Source organism: Patagioenas fasciata, chromosome 5, assembly GCF_037038585.1.
Source record: "Patagioenas fasciata isolate bPatFas1 chromosome 5, bPatFas1.hap1, whole genome shotgun sequence".
Classification (NCBI taxonomy): Eukaryota; Metazoa; Chordata; class Aves; order Columbiformes; family Columbidae; genus Patagioenas; species Patagioenas fasciata.
The window spans coordinates 33,233,682-33,247,308 of record NC_092524.1 but is presented as its reverse complement, the minus strand read 5'-3'; the positions used below and the strand labels follow the sequence as shown (position 1 = coordinate 33,247,308).

At 36.6% G+C, this 13,627-nt stretch overlaps 1 protein-coding gene across 5 annotated transcripts in view; it reads left to right on the top strand.

Moving 5' to 3' along the window:
* Positions 1–13,627, top strand: part of PCNX1 (pecanex 1) — a 90,749-nt gene that overhangs the window by 34,017 nt on the left and 43,105 nt on the right. For 3 of the 5 annotated variants that reach the window (XM_065839804.2, XM_065839803.2, XM_071809276.1), the window contains exons 8-10: positions 3,758–3,942; positions 11,269–11,359; positions 13,099–13,156. In XM_065839804.2, the coding sequence (XP_065695876.1) occupies positions 3,758–3,942; positions 11,269–11,359; positions 13,099–13,156 (334 nt within the window). The remainder of the gene's footprint in view (positions 1–3,757; positions 3,943–11,268; positions 11,360–13,098; positions 13,157–13,627) is intronic. The other 2 variants (XM_065839807.2, XM_065839806.2) reach the window with 2 other exon arrangements.

Sequence of the window (13,627 nt, the reverse complement as noted above, 5' to 3'; positions counted from 1 at the left end):
TTCCCCATAAAGTAATTCCTTCTCCAGTTATGTGAGAATTATGCAGGAGTAACTGTATCTGTTGTGTATTCTTAATGATCTTCCTTTATATGCTTAGCTATTGTTAAATCATAGGAGCAGTCTGCTTTTGTGTTTCAGGAATACTTGTGTAATTTTTTTAACTGGTAAAAGCTATATAAATTGAGCAAATAAAAAGAAAATACAATAGAGGATGGGAGAGGAATTGTGCCATATTTGTGGCACTGCTGAAATAATCAAGGGCTAAGTTTGTAAATTTCCTTAGACAGGAGGATTGCAAGAATGGTACCTAAAATCTAACAAATGAAGAGTTGACTTCTGCCATATCAGGGACTGAAACTAGTTAGATGTGTTTTTACTGGCTAGTGCAGTATGTGGCAATAATCACATTATTTTTTTGTTAGGCTTCTGGTCTTGCAGAATATAGGTTAGTGATTTACTGCACAGTGAGCGATGCTATAACTTTGCATTCTCTTAGATCACTTCTGGTCTACCTTCTTTTGCATTCACTTGTTTCTGATTTTGTGGTGTTGTTCCCTCTGGTGTTTAAGAGGAGGGTAGTCTGGTTTTGTGTATTGGTTTATGAGAGGCTGTGCAGACTTATCAGAGCTCCTTAACTGTGTGTTAGCCAGAAACCACTGAGTTTTGTTTCTCTCTTAGACAGGGCAAATAAAGCACTCTTTTAAAATGAGGCTTACAGCAACCTTATTTTCATATGCTAGTGCAGTCATTAAGGTTCCTATAGCTTAAGCTGGACTTCAGTGAGAGATCACAAGAGAACTGAAATTGGTGGAGCAAGTATTCCAGCCTTTTTTTTTCTTCTGTACATCTTCCAGTTACCTAAATTTGTTCCTTTCTAAATAAAAAAGTATAACTCTGTACTTTCTCTGACATGATGACACACACTAACAAAAATACTTGTATTATAAACATGTTCAGAATTTAATACTCTAGTGAGGTTACTTTGCTCAGAGCATTGTTTGTGATGCTACATGACTGTCCCTTGGAATGACATTAAATTGCCTTAGTCCAATCAAACACCAAACTGCTTTCAGATTTGTTTGACATATATCCCACAGCTGGTAGTTCAAATGGATTTTATCTGAAAAATTGTATTTATTATTGTTCTGTTTTCTAGGTGAATAGTCTGAAAAAAGCTTTATATAGGTAGCTTAATTTTAGTGTAAATTTTGCGTGTTGCTGGAAGAAGCAGCTCTTAAAGGTTGAAAAACGAAACAAAAGAAACAAAGAAGTGTGTAAGGAAGAAATGTGAAGAAATGCAGAGTATTTTTAGCCAGTTACCACCAAGATCCTTTCAAAACAGCACTGGAGCTGTACTGGCATTAATTGTATATGCTAGTCGTGAGCTTTCTCGGTTTAGTTCCTAATATTGCTCATCCATACATCTTCAGATGTTAAACTTCTAACAGTATTAGATTTACTAATCTTTAGTTGTCCTGATGTTACTTATTCTTGTCAGCAAAACTTTAATCTCCTAATCTTCTAACTTTGACATAAAATTGGATGTCATGGAGGTATTTCTTTAGGAACTGAGTTCAGTCTGGTTTTTTGTGTGTATGGTGTTGAGTGTGGTGTTTTGTGGTGTGTTTGTGTGTGTGTGTCTTTTTTTTTTTTTTTATAAGTTTCCTATCCATTATTGCAATTACTTTTTCTCTGTGGAATGTTTAGTAAAAGAGACAGTGACATTATATGTGCGTGGCAAGGGTGGACAATTAAGTAAAACCCGGTCTAGTAAACTCTGCTGGTTTGATGTTAAATTAGACATGAGTACTTTGCCTGTTAACTTAAACAAAACAAAACCAAACAAGAAAAATAAACCAACCAAAACACACCACAAACCACTCACCCACCCCTGCTTTTGTCTTGCCTAGATGTCAGAAGTGGTTTGGGCACTTAAAACATAGTACACATTGGCATCCTATGAAGTCAATAGTGTATGCATGTGTGTCTGATATGAGAACGTGACTGTCAGAAGCAGAATTTTACATTATTCTCTGCCTAATTAATAATTGTATCTTTTACATGTCTGTGCAATCTGTTAATGTCAGTGTTTTAGGGTGTTTGTTTTTGTGACAGATACAGATAACCACTGAAAGGGCAATTTTGTGTGTACTTTTTTGATCTGTAATTTCTATTCAGTGGAAAGCAGTATTGTTTAGCACTGTTTTGGTGTTGCTGAAAATACTTAAGGGAGACAATGAAGGCTGGCACATCTCTGAGCTTCCTTGGGGCTTTTGTTGCCATGTAGTTTTCTGAGAGCCTTGTGTACAGCAGCAGCACACCTAATTAAAAATTCAAATTAAAGTACATTAGAATATGATAAATTAATGCATTGCAATTTTTTACATCATAAGCTGTATGCATGTCTGCTTTATTTTGCATGAGCTTTTTTGAACACGTATTCTCATACTTATATCCATATTTTTGTTCCAGTGAAGCTCTAACAAAAGAATTGCGAAGTGGATATTGTAGAAAACATTGTTCAAAGCAAGAACATCAGATATAACCCCTCAGCCCTTAGTAAGATCTTGCCTTTTCGCTTGCGTCAGTAGCATCACACTGTAAGCAGTGGAATGCTAAAAGCAATGAGTGATAAGAGATTGTTTTTCAGAAGTGTTTAAGATCTTTTCTGTAGTCTTTATAAATTATTTTATTGTCTAAAAAGAAATAATTTCATCAAGTCCCACAGGTGACTGTGGCATAACTTCTTTAAGTGCCCAAAATGAAGGATAAGAAGAACACTAATCTTGCAAAGTAGATGTGATATACGAGTGTAAGCATAATGTGTTCTGATGCTTTGCCACATTTAGTACTAAACAAGGTATTAAAACAAAAATCTTACTTTGTTAAATAGCTTTATAGAATAGTTTTGCAATGAGAAGGCTGTGAAGAGCACTAACATTTTCAAGCTCGTATGGCTGTAAAATCACAAATTTCTCTGAAGCCCAAGCCGACTTTTTAAACCTGTTTTATTTTGATGCAGTTATGTGTCTGGGTAAAGAACAATTTCTTTGCAGTAGTAATGCTAAGTGATAACTTCTCCTGTACTGTAAAAAAGCTTCAAAATAGACTTAACTTTTGCCAAGTAATAATTTGTTCTAAACATTCTTAATATGTTAGAAACAATTCTGAATTGAAATGTTCAGCTACAGTTATCTTACGAAGTCTGTGGTAGCACATGGCTACTAATAAAGCTTAAAGACATTTTCTAGTTTGAGTGGAGATTAATATGTAGAAAGGCCATGTTGTTATAACCAAAAAAAACCCCTGAAACGGCCAATTGAAGAGTTGATCCAGTCATACCTCAATAATCAGAAAGGACCCCAGCCATCATAAGGAGACTGGAATAGTCACTGCTGTGTGTAGGTGATACCTCAGGTTAGTCTGTAATTAGACTAGCCACCAGAAATTTGCTTTTGCACCCACAAATTAAGACTTACAGTAATATACGTGAGGGTGATCCGGGTAGATGTTAGAAAGCAATACTGCTTTTAAGAATTAGGATAGGAACTGCATCTCTGGATTACTGACGTAACTAGTGTCTAAATATTCGGTTATACAGAACGCATGGGTTAACTTAACCCTAATAAGTAGCTTCTTAATGCTGTACTCTTAAGTCTTCCTCTTTAAACTATTACACAACCTCTTGTTTTGCTTCACTTTTAGCTGTGTTTCTCTTCTTCCTGGTAACGTGTCCCCAATCCGTGTTTTCTCGTAGCCTTCAAGATGGTCAGCAAGGCCCGCAGGCCCTCTCCCAGGGCAGAGCGCAGTCCCACCCCCCTCCCCAGGCAGCTGGGCCCGGCGCTTGCGCCTCCTTCCTGGTGAGAAATGGGAGTGTCCACTTAGAAGCCTCACCTGCCGCTGCAGCTGCTGCAGGCGGTGGCAGTTTGCACGATGAACTTGGTATGCAGGCCTTATGTAACCTTGGTGACATGGACGTTTTAACGTGGCAGATGTGTTGGTAATAACGCAGTGAAAAATGAGCTAACCTGAGCTTTGTATCTGAGTCTTGTAGGTGCAGTTCATAAAAGGCCGTATTGCTCATTAATTCCTTGCCTTTTACATTGGCCTTTCCAGGCTTTTTAACAAATGCACAATGTGAAAGACTCTAAGGATGCATAGATACAAATAGTGATGGTGTGAGAGCTTTCATTACTTGAACAATGTAACACATGTAATGCATAAGTGTTCTTGCATTGTTATAGGTAGTCCAGCAGGGATTGATACCAACTTTGTGGGTCTTCTGTTTCCTGAAAAAAATATTATGGTCCCTAGGAATTCTTGATCTTACTTCTTTTAGAGGAATCTTGCTTAGCTACTGTTTAAAAAAGAAATCCTCAAGTGAATGAGAGTGCTTTACTTTTCATGCACACTTTAATTTAGGAGCTTGAGATTGGAAGAAAACCTGGACTCTCTTATATCAAAGGTAATCGTTTCATGGAGCCTTACAGTGCCCCTTAGTTCTTCATGGCCAATTTTATGTAGTTCTTAACTGTTTATTAACTTCTGTGCAGCTAATAAAATTGCTAGAGAGATGGAAGTTCATAACAAACCATAACGAGTGACTGATTTCCTGTGACACAGTAATGCAGGGGCAGATGTAGAAAAATTCCTGGCAGGGATCTTTGCAGTGATCTATGGCCTGAATTACTTAGGACTTCAGCATTAACATGGAGTTCTTCCTTGAATTATTAGAATTGGCATCTGTAGAACTGACAGTTATTAGTGACAGTATTTTGAGCAGCTGTCAGCTGTAATAACCTAAAACTACAGGTTAGCTCAGAACACTGACAAGACACTTGTTTCAAACCTTACTGAAACCCAATACTAAGAGATAAGTGAATTGTCATCTTATTCCACTAGTGAGGAAGACTTCTAGAATTGCCAGGCTGTAGTACCCGTTTAAATATTAATTTGGCTCACAAGTTGCCATTCTTCTGCACCATCTAGCTGCAATAAAAGGATAAATGGAATATAAGCAAAACTGAAAACAGCCTTGACATTCTCGGAGATGATTAATAAAACATACTGTAGATGTACTAGATACACAATCTACTTACCTGATAACTTTTGTTCTAGAGTCTGGGGATCTACTAGTTTCTAGAGAGAAAAACAGAGACTTCTATCTCAATGCTTGTATGTATCTTTGAACCTTGAAAGCTTATTGGGTGAAACTACAGATTTCTTTCTTTAATTTGGACTTTTTCATTTCTTGTTTGAAAAAATACTGAAATATAACCCTGAAATTCAGGGATACTGGTTATATCTGTTCAAGGTTAACGTTGAGATTTATTCTTAAAGCCATGACTGTATTTGAAGGATTTGGTTCATCTTACCCAAAATAGTACAATCAAGTTTTATGGAATTCAAGATTTAATACATAATCTAGTTAAGTCTCAGTTATTTAAGATCTTATATTGCCATGTTTTAGTAGAAATCAAAGTGGATCATCTAAGAAATTCAACATTGCATTCAGGCTCTCTAAATAGGCATATTCATTGCCCTTCACATGTATTGGAGTGTTAAGAAATTTATATAGCTAAATTCTTCTGAAATAGTCTGTGTACTGTGCTTATAGTTGCATGGGGTGACATATTGCCTTTGAGAGGTAAGAAACTTCCGGGATCTGCTCAGTTTAAAATCTCATTTATTGTCAGGATTTATTCCTGATTTGAGGCTCTGAGTATCTGTTCAGAAACCTTCCATGAGTGAAAGCAGCTATTATAGGCAAGATCAGTCTTTATTTTAGGAAAAACAATTTTTCTAGTTCATGTAGCAATTTGTGTGACAGGTACTATGTTTTGTTAAATAGTTGGCAAAATAGTTTAAGCTTTCACATGTGATTCCTTCCTCAGACTTGATAAGGGAAGAGTGTCTTTTCCTTATGTGTTGTTGGGTTGCTTTTTTTTATCCTCAGTCAGGGATGAAGTAACAGTACTGCTCTGTTTACCTTAAGTCTAAGGCTGTTGGTTTTGCTCTGTTGTCCCAAGATACTGTCCAGTAGATGACGACCCTGGTACTTCACAGTGTATGTGGTTTGGAGGTGAGGGAGTGTGGTGTTTTTTTTCCTTAACTTTTGTTCTGGTGCTGATCAAAGCAATGCAGGTGATGTGACTCCTTCTTTGTCACTGTGGAAATCACTGTGACTGTCCAGAGCAGAAAAAATATTGAAAGTAGAGACTGGGAAGAACCTATGGAAACAAAACCGTATTTACAGCAACCGGAAACAGAAGTGACAAATGTAGTAGGTAGGGTTATCTACCTCCATACAATGCATATAAGAATTTATTTTCTTACTGAAATTCTACTGGCATTTTCCAGGTCTTGTGGAGATCAAACAGGGCATGTGTTGATTTACATTAGAACTCCTCATGTTTAGGACTCATTTGTTGTGTAAAAATGAAGTATCTGCTTCTACATTCTTTGCATTTATGTGTTGATATCAAGCTGCAGCTCTTAACAAGACAGAGGGGTTTTTTGTCTGTTTTAGATTCATGTCTGTTAACTTGATGTTGGTGGCTTATTTTCCAAAGGATGAACCTTACTCTATTATACCTACTCTACATCCAGTCTCATACTCACTAGACACGTGTCTGTAACTGGACATTGTCCTCAGAGTAAGGCAAGAGATGCTTTGAGGCATTATCTTTAGTCTTCCAGGCTCAAAGAAAGATATTTTTTTTAATCAATTATGTTATTTCATGAAGGGGATGGAACTTGATGGACAAGGAAGCTTAATGAACAGTAAACATGAACTAAATCATAGGAGCAATGCTGTACAGAAAGGAAAGGTGGCAGACCACGTGCCATGATTAGTATTATCATGCAGGATTAGTATAATATAAATCCACAAAACAGCAAAACATATGCATAGTGACTTAAGTGAATGACAGTCTTCAGAGCATAGTGTGGCATTACTGATGCCTTTTATTCTCACTAATGGCTAATTCTTGAAACATGTAGGTGATGGGTGGGATTTTTCAGTCCTTGCAGCAAAGGCTGTAAGTGTTAAAATTTGTGAAGCAGTTAGGGATCCAAGTACTGAGATACTGGAACAGATGCCCAGTTTCTGAAACTGGGTTGACATAAGAGATAACAGTCTCTTGTCCTCTCAGCTAGGTGATTTTTTTTTTTTTTTTTAGGTGATTTCCCCCCTGCCTTCCTCCCTGAGGAATAGTGGTTTTGTTATTAAAGGGAACTGGTCATCTGGAGCTTTACAACACAGTGACACTGCTGAATTGAACTTCTGGTTGTATCAGTTATATGCAAGTGATAACTTTTCAGTTTTATTGAATTTATGAAGGATGGTCTTCAACATCAAAACTTTTCTCTGAAGATAAATGTATACATTGGTTGCTTATTTGATTAAAACCAGTTTAGAATCAGTTCCTTGATACCTTTCTATAATTAAGTAGATGTAATTTATTTGGGATGGATGGGGGAGTGTTTTCAAAGGTACAGGTAGAAAATAAATACTCACTTCCCGTTGTTCCTATTGGAAATATCCCTGTTTTAGTCTGTGGAATTCTGCATAATAAGTAAAAGTTAGTCTTTTGACAAACTTCAGATAGAAAAAATGAAATGCTTTTAAGTGTTGTAACTGAAAATCTGTAAGTCTTCATACTGCAGCTGAAAGTAAAATTTTGACCTTTGGAAATGATAGCTCCTTGCACCCTACAGAGTAATCAAATTCTGATGGCTTTGGTTTTGCTAACTAGGAATTAAAAAATACTATCACAAACAGTAGATGAGTATTTCTTGATCTGATGATAATGCAGACTTTGACATGTCAAGAACTGTTAGCAACATTCAGAACTAATTTATGGGAGGTTTGAAACAAAGTAATATTTATAAGATGGAAAACTGGAAAATGTGCTGAAAATAACTTAAGAAATCATCAAAGCATGATTTTAGATGGATCCTGAGCCACTTAAGTCTTCCGGGTTTCATCTGTGTCAGCTCATCACCCTGTTGCTTTCGTTGATTCCTGGAACTGTGGGAATGCCAGTTTGTACAGTGTGAACTGTTACGTGGTTGTCTCTCGACTTGGTGATATTTGTCTTTTGAAACAAGGAGACTTGTTTCAGAGGAGGTACATTCATCTTTTCCTCTCCATGTCAGAACAAAGATGTATTTTGGATTTGTGTGCTTGAGTATCGATTACTTGGTTTTGTTATTTTTGTAACCTGGTCCAAATATAATATTGTTTGGGTGACTTGAATTTGCTGAGAACTAGCAGCACTCCCTTTGGTGGGGAAAGGAAGAAATTATAAGCATTTCTCTTTAGTGGACAAACATGCTATTGGCTGTTTTTCTTTATTCTAAAATAATCTTCTGACTCTGCCGTTTGTTCACAACTTGATAAAACTACAGTGCTTATAGAAAGAAAATACTTTCTAAAGCTTCTTCAGTGTGATGCTGTTGAAAATATTTCAAGAGAATGATATGGGAGAGCTAGGAATGGGAGAGAGAAGAAAGTCGCTAGGATAGCCAAAACCGATAGATATATCCATATACGTTGAGTCTTGTGAGCACTGGGATCCTACATTAGAGTTTGAGAGTGCTGTGGAGATGTGGTTGTTATCTCACGCAGTGCAAAAAGATGGGACTTCGGAGAGCTCAGCTGTAGAATTTCCAGTCATACTGGAGGGTTTGTGTCCTCAACAGCACTGAATAGTCCTGTTATTTTTTCTACTTTGGAGGAGTTGAGGCTTTTCTGGAGAGCCTTCTGATTTCAAACAAACAAACAAGGGCAGGCAACTTTGTTTTACTGAGAAGCCAAGTGTTTTTGACAGAGCTGACTTTCAATAGGAAGCCTTATATAACTAGGGGGATGGATTTCATGTAATTGCAAGTATGGTAAAACCTGAGTTCATTTTGTAGCTTGTGTGTAAACAATCAGAATTGGTTTTGTGTGTTTGCTGCTGCTTTATTGACCAGGATTGTTTTATCTCAGCACAGCCATGCAGTATTTACAGCAGCAGTACAAATGCAGTGAATTTTGACAGATTGAAAGATGAGTTGAATGTGAGGGAACTGTAGATATTTTCTAATGTGAAGCATTTTATGGTGTATTTTTGTAGTTTTAGGCCGTTTTCAAACATTTTACATGAGTGTAACAGTTCACTAAAGTTCTTTTTAGAACAAGTATATCTGATGTATAATCTCAATCCAAGAGAATGGGAAGTTATAGCTTGCAAGTAGTATATTGTAATTTCTGTGACTAGGATTTCACTAATTTAAAAATCAGAAAGTTTAATTTCCAGGCTCTCAATTGAGTAGTACGAAAACATGAAGTATCTAACCCAGACTTCCTTATCTCTTAAGATCTGGTGGCCCAGAAGATTTTTTTCTATTAAGTTATACATGATTTTGTCCTGACTAGAATTCAAGTGTATTATCCAATACCTTCATATTTGCTGCTGAATTTTTTTTTGCCGATGTAGTTAAGAAATAGACTTGTGCAACTGATGTTATTTATTGGTTGTGGGGAGGAAGATTTCTAATAACTTGCACTAGTTTGAATGTTAAACTCTAGTAACAACTGTTTACTACATTATGCATTAATAACAAAAGGTTATTTAACTAAAGCACTTCATTAAAATCTATTGAGGAAGAAACCCCAACAAGTGAACTTCCTTGCTTGCATTTCCTTACAAATGCCTATAGGAGAGGTAATGAAATAATGAGAGAATGCTGTTGCGTTACTGAGCTCTGACGCAGGCTGTGCGAGACTCCTGAGCTATGGAGCTGTCTTGTCAGAATGGTTGTTCTCAGCACAGCTGCAATACATGTCTAGTTGGTCTGAGGTGCCCCCTCTGAGGGTAGAAAGCTTTATGGAGATATTTTCTATATACCAGTGTTTTCCTTAGTTTCACTTGTTTTAATGATCCATTCTGAGTTTAACCTTGCTTTAAAATACTTCTAAATGGAACATAATTGTCTGTGGGTTTGAAGAGGAGTTGCAGGAGGATTACAGTGTGGTTTTAAAAAAAAAAAAAAAAATCACACCCCGCTATATGAGAAGCAGGTTATGCTGTCACAGGAAGGGCAAGATTGGAAGCTCTGATCTTGTTAGATATTTCTCATGCAACTGCTTGTTATCCTGTATCAACTGCAAGACAGGGAGCTGAGAGGCATGTACAGTTTTTGCTTCAAGTGCTCCAAAGTGGGACTCTTTTTTTTGTTGTTGTTGTTCTGTATAAGCAGATCTTAAAATATTGCATGCTTTGCATCATGGCTTAAGAAGGGGTTTGAGCTAGGAGAGATGGAGAATTTGGCAGAACATTTCATCTGAGATCACAATTTCAAAATCAGCTTCCTGCATTCAGAGGTGAAATATATGGAACCTGACCTTCAGGGGAAATTGCAGTGCTTATCTCTGATCAGACTATTGTGGGAGAAGGGCACTGTAAAAACATCATATTCTGAGTAAGGTAATTTATCATTTCAGTTATAATCTCTGGCTACTTTTTTGTTGATTATGTACTTAAGAATAGCTTGATATTGTTCATTCAAATGTTTTTAATAACAGCTTTAGGAAATGATGGTTAATGGAGTTCCAGTAACTTCAAAGGGTTTATCTGAGAAGTTAGTTTGCAGTCTTCTGTTCTTACACTGAAGTGTTTGCTTCTGGCTTGTAGAATAAATCTCTGCCTGCCATTCCTTTTTTAGTTTTTCTAGAGGCATAACTTACAAAGCATCTCAGGCCACTTCTTTCACTCTTTGTGTCTTTTCAAGTAGGCATGTGCTTCTCAAAGGAATTACAATCTGGACACTTGAGGAATCTTTGCCACAGCTAAATGTCATAGTTCTCAAATGCTGATAGTGAATTATATAATTGTTATTCTAATGAGGGGGGGGCGGGGCAGGGAAGAACTGAAGGGGCTGGTCATTGCAAGTTGTCAGCCTGATTATTCTCTGGGAGGGTGGAGAAAGGCTTACATTGTGCTTCTGTTGTATTAATGATTACATCTTGTAAATATAAACTCTTAATTTAGTATTGCAGCTTGCTGTATATATGTCATGTGAAACAGTATGAAAGAGGGCTGAGTAGCTAATGTCTCGTCTGCACTGGTGACACAACGTGTAATCACATTTTATATTCTGATACTGATGTAAATTTAAATGTCTAAGTTGTTCTCAGTAGTAAGTTAATATATAGAAACTAGTACCAGTGGGATGAAACATTATGAAATTTTGACCTACTTTTGACCTTTTCTTTAATAGGTAAGTTCAGTTCTACGCTCTACGAGACAGGGGGCTGCGACATGTCACTTGTGAACTTTGAACCAGCTGCAAGAAGAGCATCCAACATCTGGTGTGTGTGAAGGCCAGTCAAGAGTGATGATTTTTGTCTTACTGCAACAAAATATTTGATTTTAATTTTAAAAGGTTATTTAGTGTAGACTACAAAAAAATGATATATTATCCATATACTTTTATTTTTGAAATCCAAGTGATTTTTTTTTTTTTACTAGGAGATAACACTTAACTGCATAAATAACCTTATCCACTTAAATGAATATCAGGAAATGAAGACTACCATTAGCTTAAGCAATAATGTCCAAACTGAGAACTTGACAAATGCATTTTTGATTAGTTATAGAGAGTCCTTCTTAAAGGACTTAACCCCGGTTTTGGGAAAGCGGGTGGCTGTTGACCGTAATGGCTGTTAACTTATTTACAAATGAACTTCCAATTGTGAAGCAAATGTAAACTGATAAATTCGTTCTCAAGTTCATAGATGGCATGAAATGATACATGGAAGTGTTAACATGCCTGAGGTTAAAATTTGACTCACAGTTGAAATAGCCAGCTACATACTGGAAAGTTCATCTGCTGTTGGAAAGCTGCCTTTTCTTTCTCTGAAGGGGCAGGAGGCAGAAGAAAGAAAAAACAATCCAAAACATCCTGCGTCCCTTCCCCCCCATCCACTTGACTATATAGAACTGCTCTGAAGCTATTGCGTCATGCTGAATGCTACAAATTCCCACCATGTGTAGGTGGAACAGCTATTGGAGTTATGGAGTAATGAATATAAAAGCTCCCATCTTCAAATCCTTCTTGTGAAATTGTGCAAGTGCCTATTTTAGAGTTGAACTTTGACAAAAAAGTTCTGTATTCCTTGCACAAAGCTGCCAATGCTGCCTCTGCTGCTTGCATGTTCCAGATGCAATGGCTTTGCTGATGGCTGCTGTTTTGACCTTACTTGTGCTAATGGAAGGACTGAACTGCCCACATCCAGATAATCAGATCTCAGCTTTAGAGAATACTTGAGTTTCAGCAACGTAAAACCGATAACAAAGAATGTTTTTATCTTAAGGCAAGGAACTGAAGGAAAGTTGCATAAATTTGATACAAGTCTTACTGCCATGTGATTTACATGGGAAACAAACATCCAAAAGCTATCCAAAATTGGGGGAAAAAAGCAATGGTTGGATATGGACTCTCATACAGTAAGAGACATTTTTCCTCATCTCTAATGAATGGAAATTGCAAAGTAATTTTGCTCTTCTTACCAGAGGTTTAAGTTTATTTAAAGTTAAAATTTTCAAAAGCAGTTTAAGATTAAGTAATTCAGTAGACTTGTGTTATGTATGTAGTATTCTTGGCATTTTTGGGACCTTGGCCAAAATGGTATAGAACTAACAAACTCAGTATGTGAACACATAGTGGACTCTGGTCTCCCTTAGAGATGTGATGCATGTTTACACATCAGTAGCCAGCAGATTATAAAACAACTTTGTTTTTCAAGTGGAATAATTATTATAAGGATAATCCTTGTTAGACAATTCAGAGACTAGGTATTGAGAAAATTATACCAAGGGCATGGATCAAGTGTCTCCTGATCTAATATAGCTACAGAATTTACCACAATACACAAATCAAAGTGAATACTTGTATTTAAAATATGTAATTGAAGGAGAAACTTAAAGGAAGATTTTTCAGCTAAAATCTGCAAAGAGTCAAAATCAGTTTGGGACACTGGAAAATTAGAGTGGCCTGTTGAAATAAAATATAGTTTTATAATCTGAAGTCTTTCCCCTGTTCTTATAGTGACACGGACTCTCACGTATCGAGTTCTACCTCAGTTCGCTTTTATCCACATGATCTAGTAAGTTTTTCTTATTTATTTTTCAAGCATGCAAAAACTGAGAAGACTTTCCAGTTTTAGAGCACTGATTAATAATCATATGTCATAGTTCTTTGTTCTTAAGAAGGATTTTTGCCTGCAGTTAAATGAAAATAAAGCATTTATTTAGTGTTGTAGCATCTTCATATATACATAAAAATTCATCTTTTTGCATAGCACTTTAGAGTTTAAATATAGATGGTTTCCACTGATGTAAAGCATGGTGATTTTCAAAATTGCGTGGAAAATGGTTGTTCTGAGAATACCTCATACAGGTTTCCAGAGATGGCTGGACAACTTAGACAGGGTTTTCCTTCTGTGCATTACTAAGATTAGCAGGCAGCAGAAAGAATAAATTTCATGTTCTTACCAAGTAATTTCCCTGAAAGGAATTTAAAAATGTCATTGGAATCTGCTGTACAAAATTGTCATTCTTATGCAAGGGAGTGACTG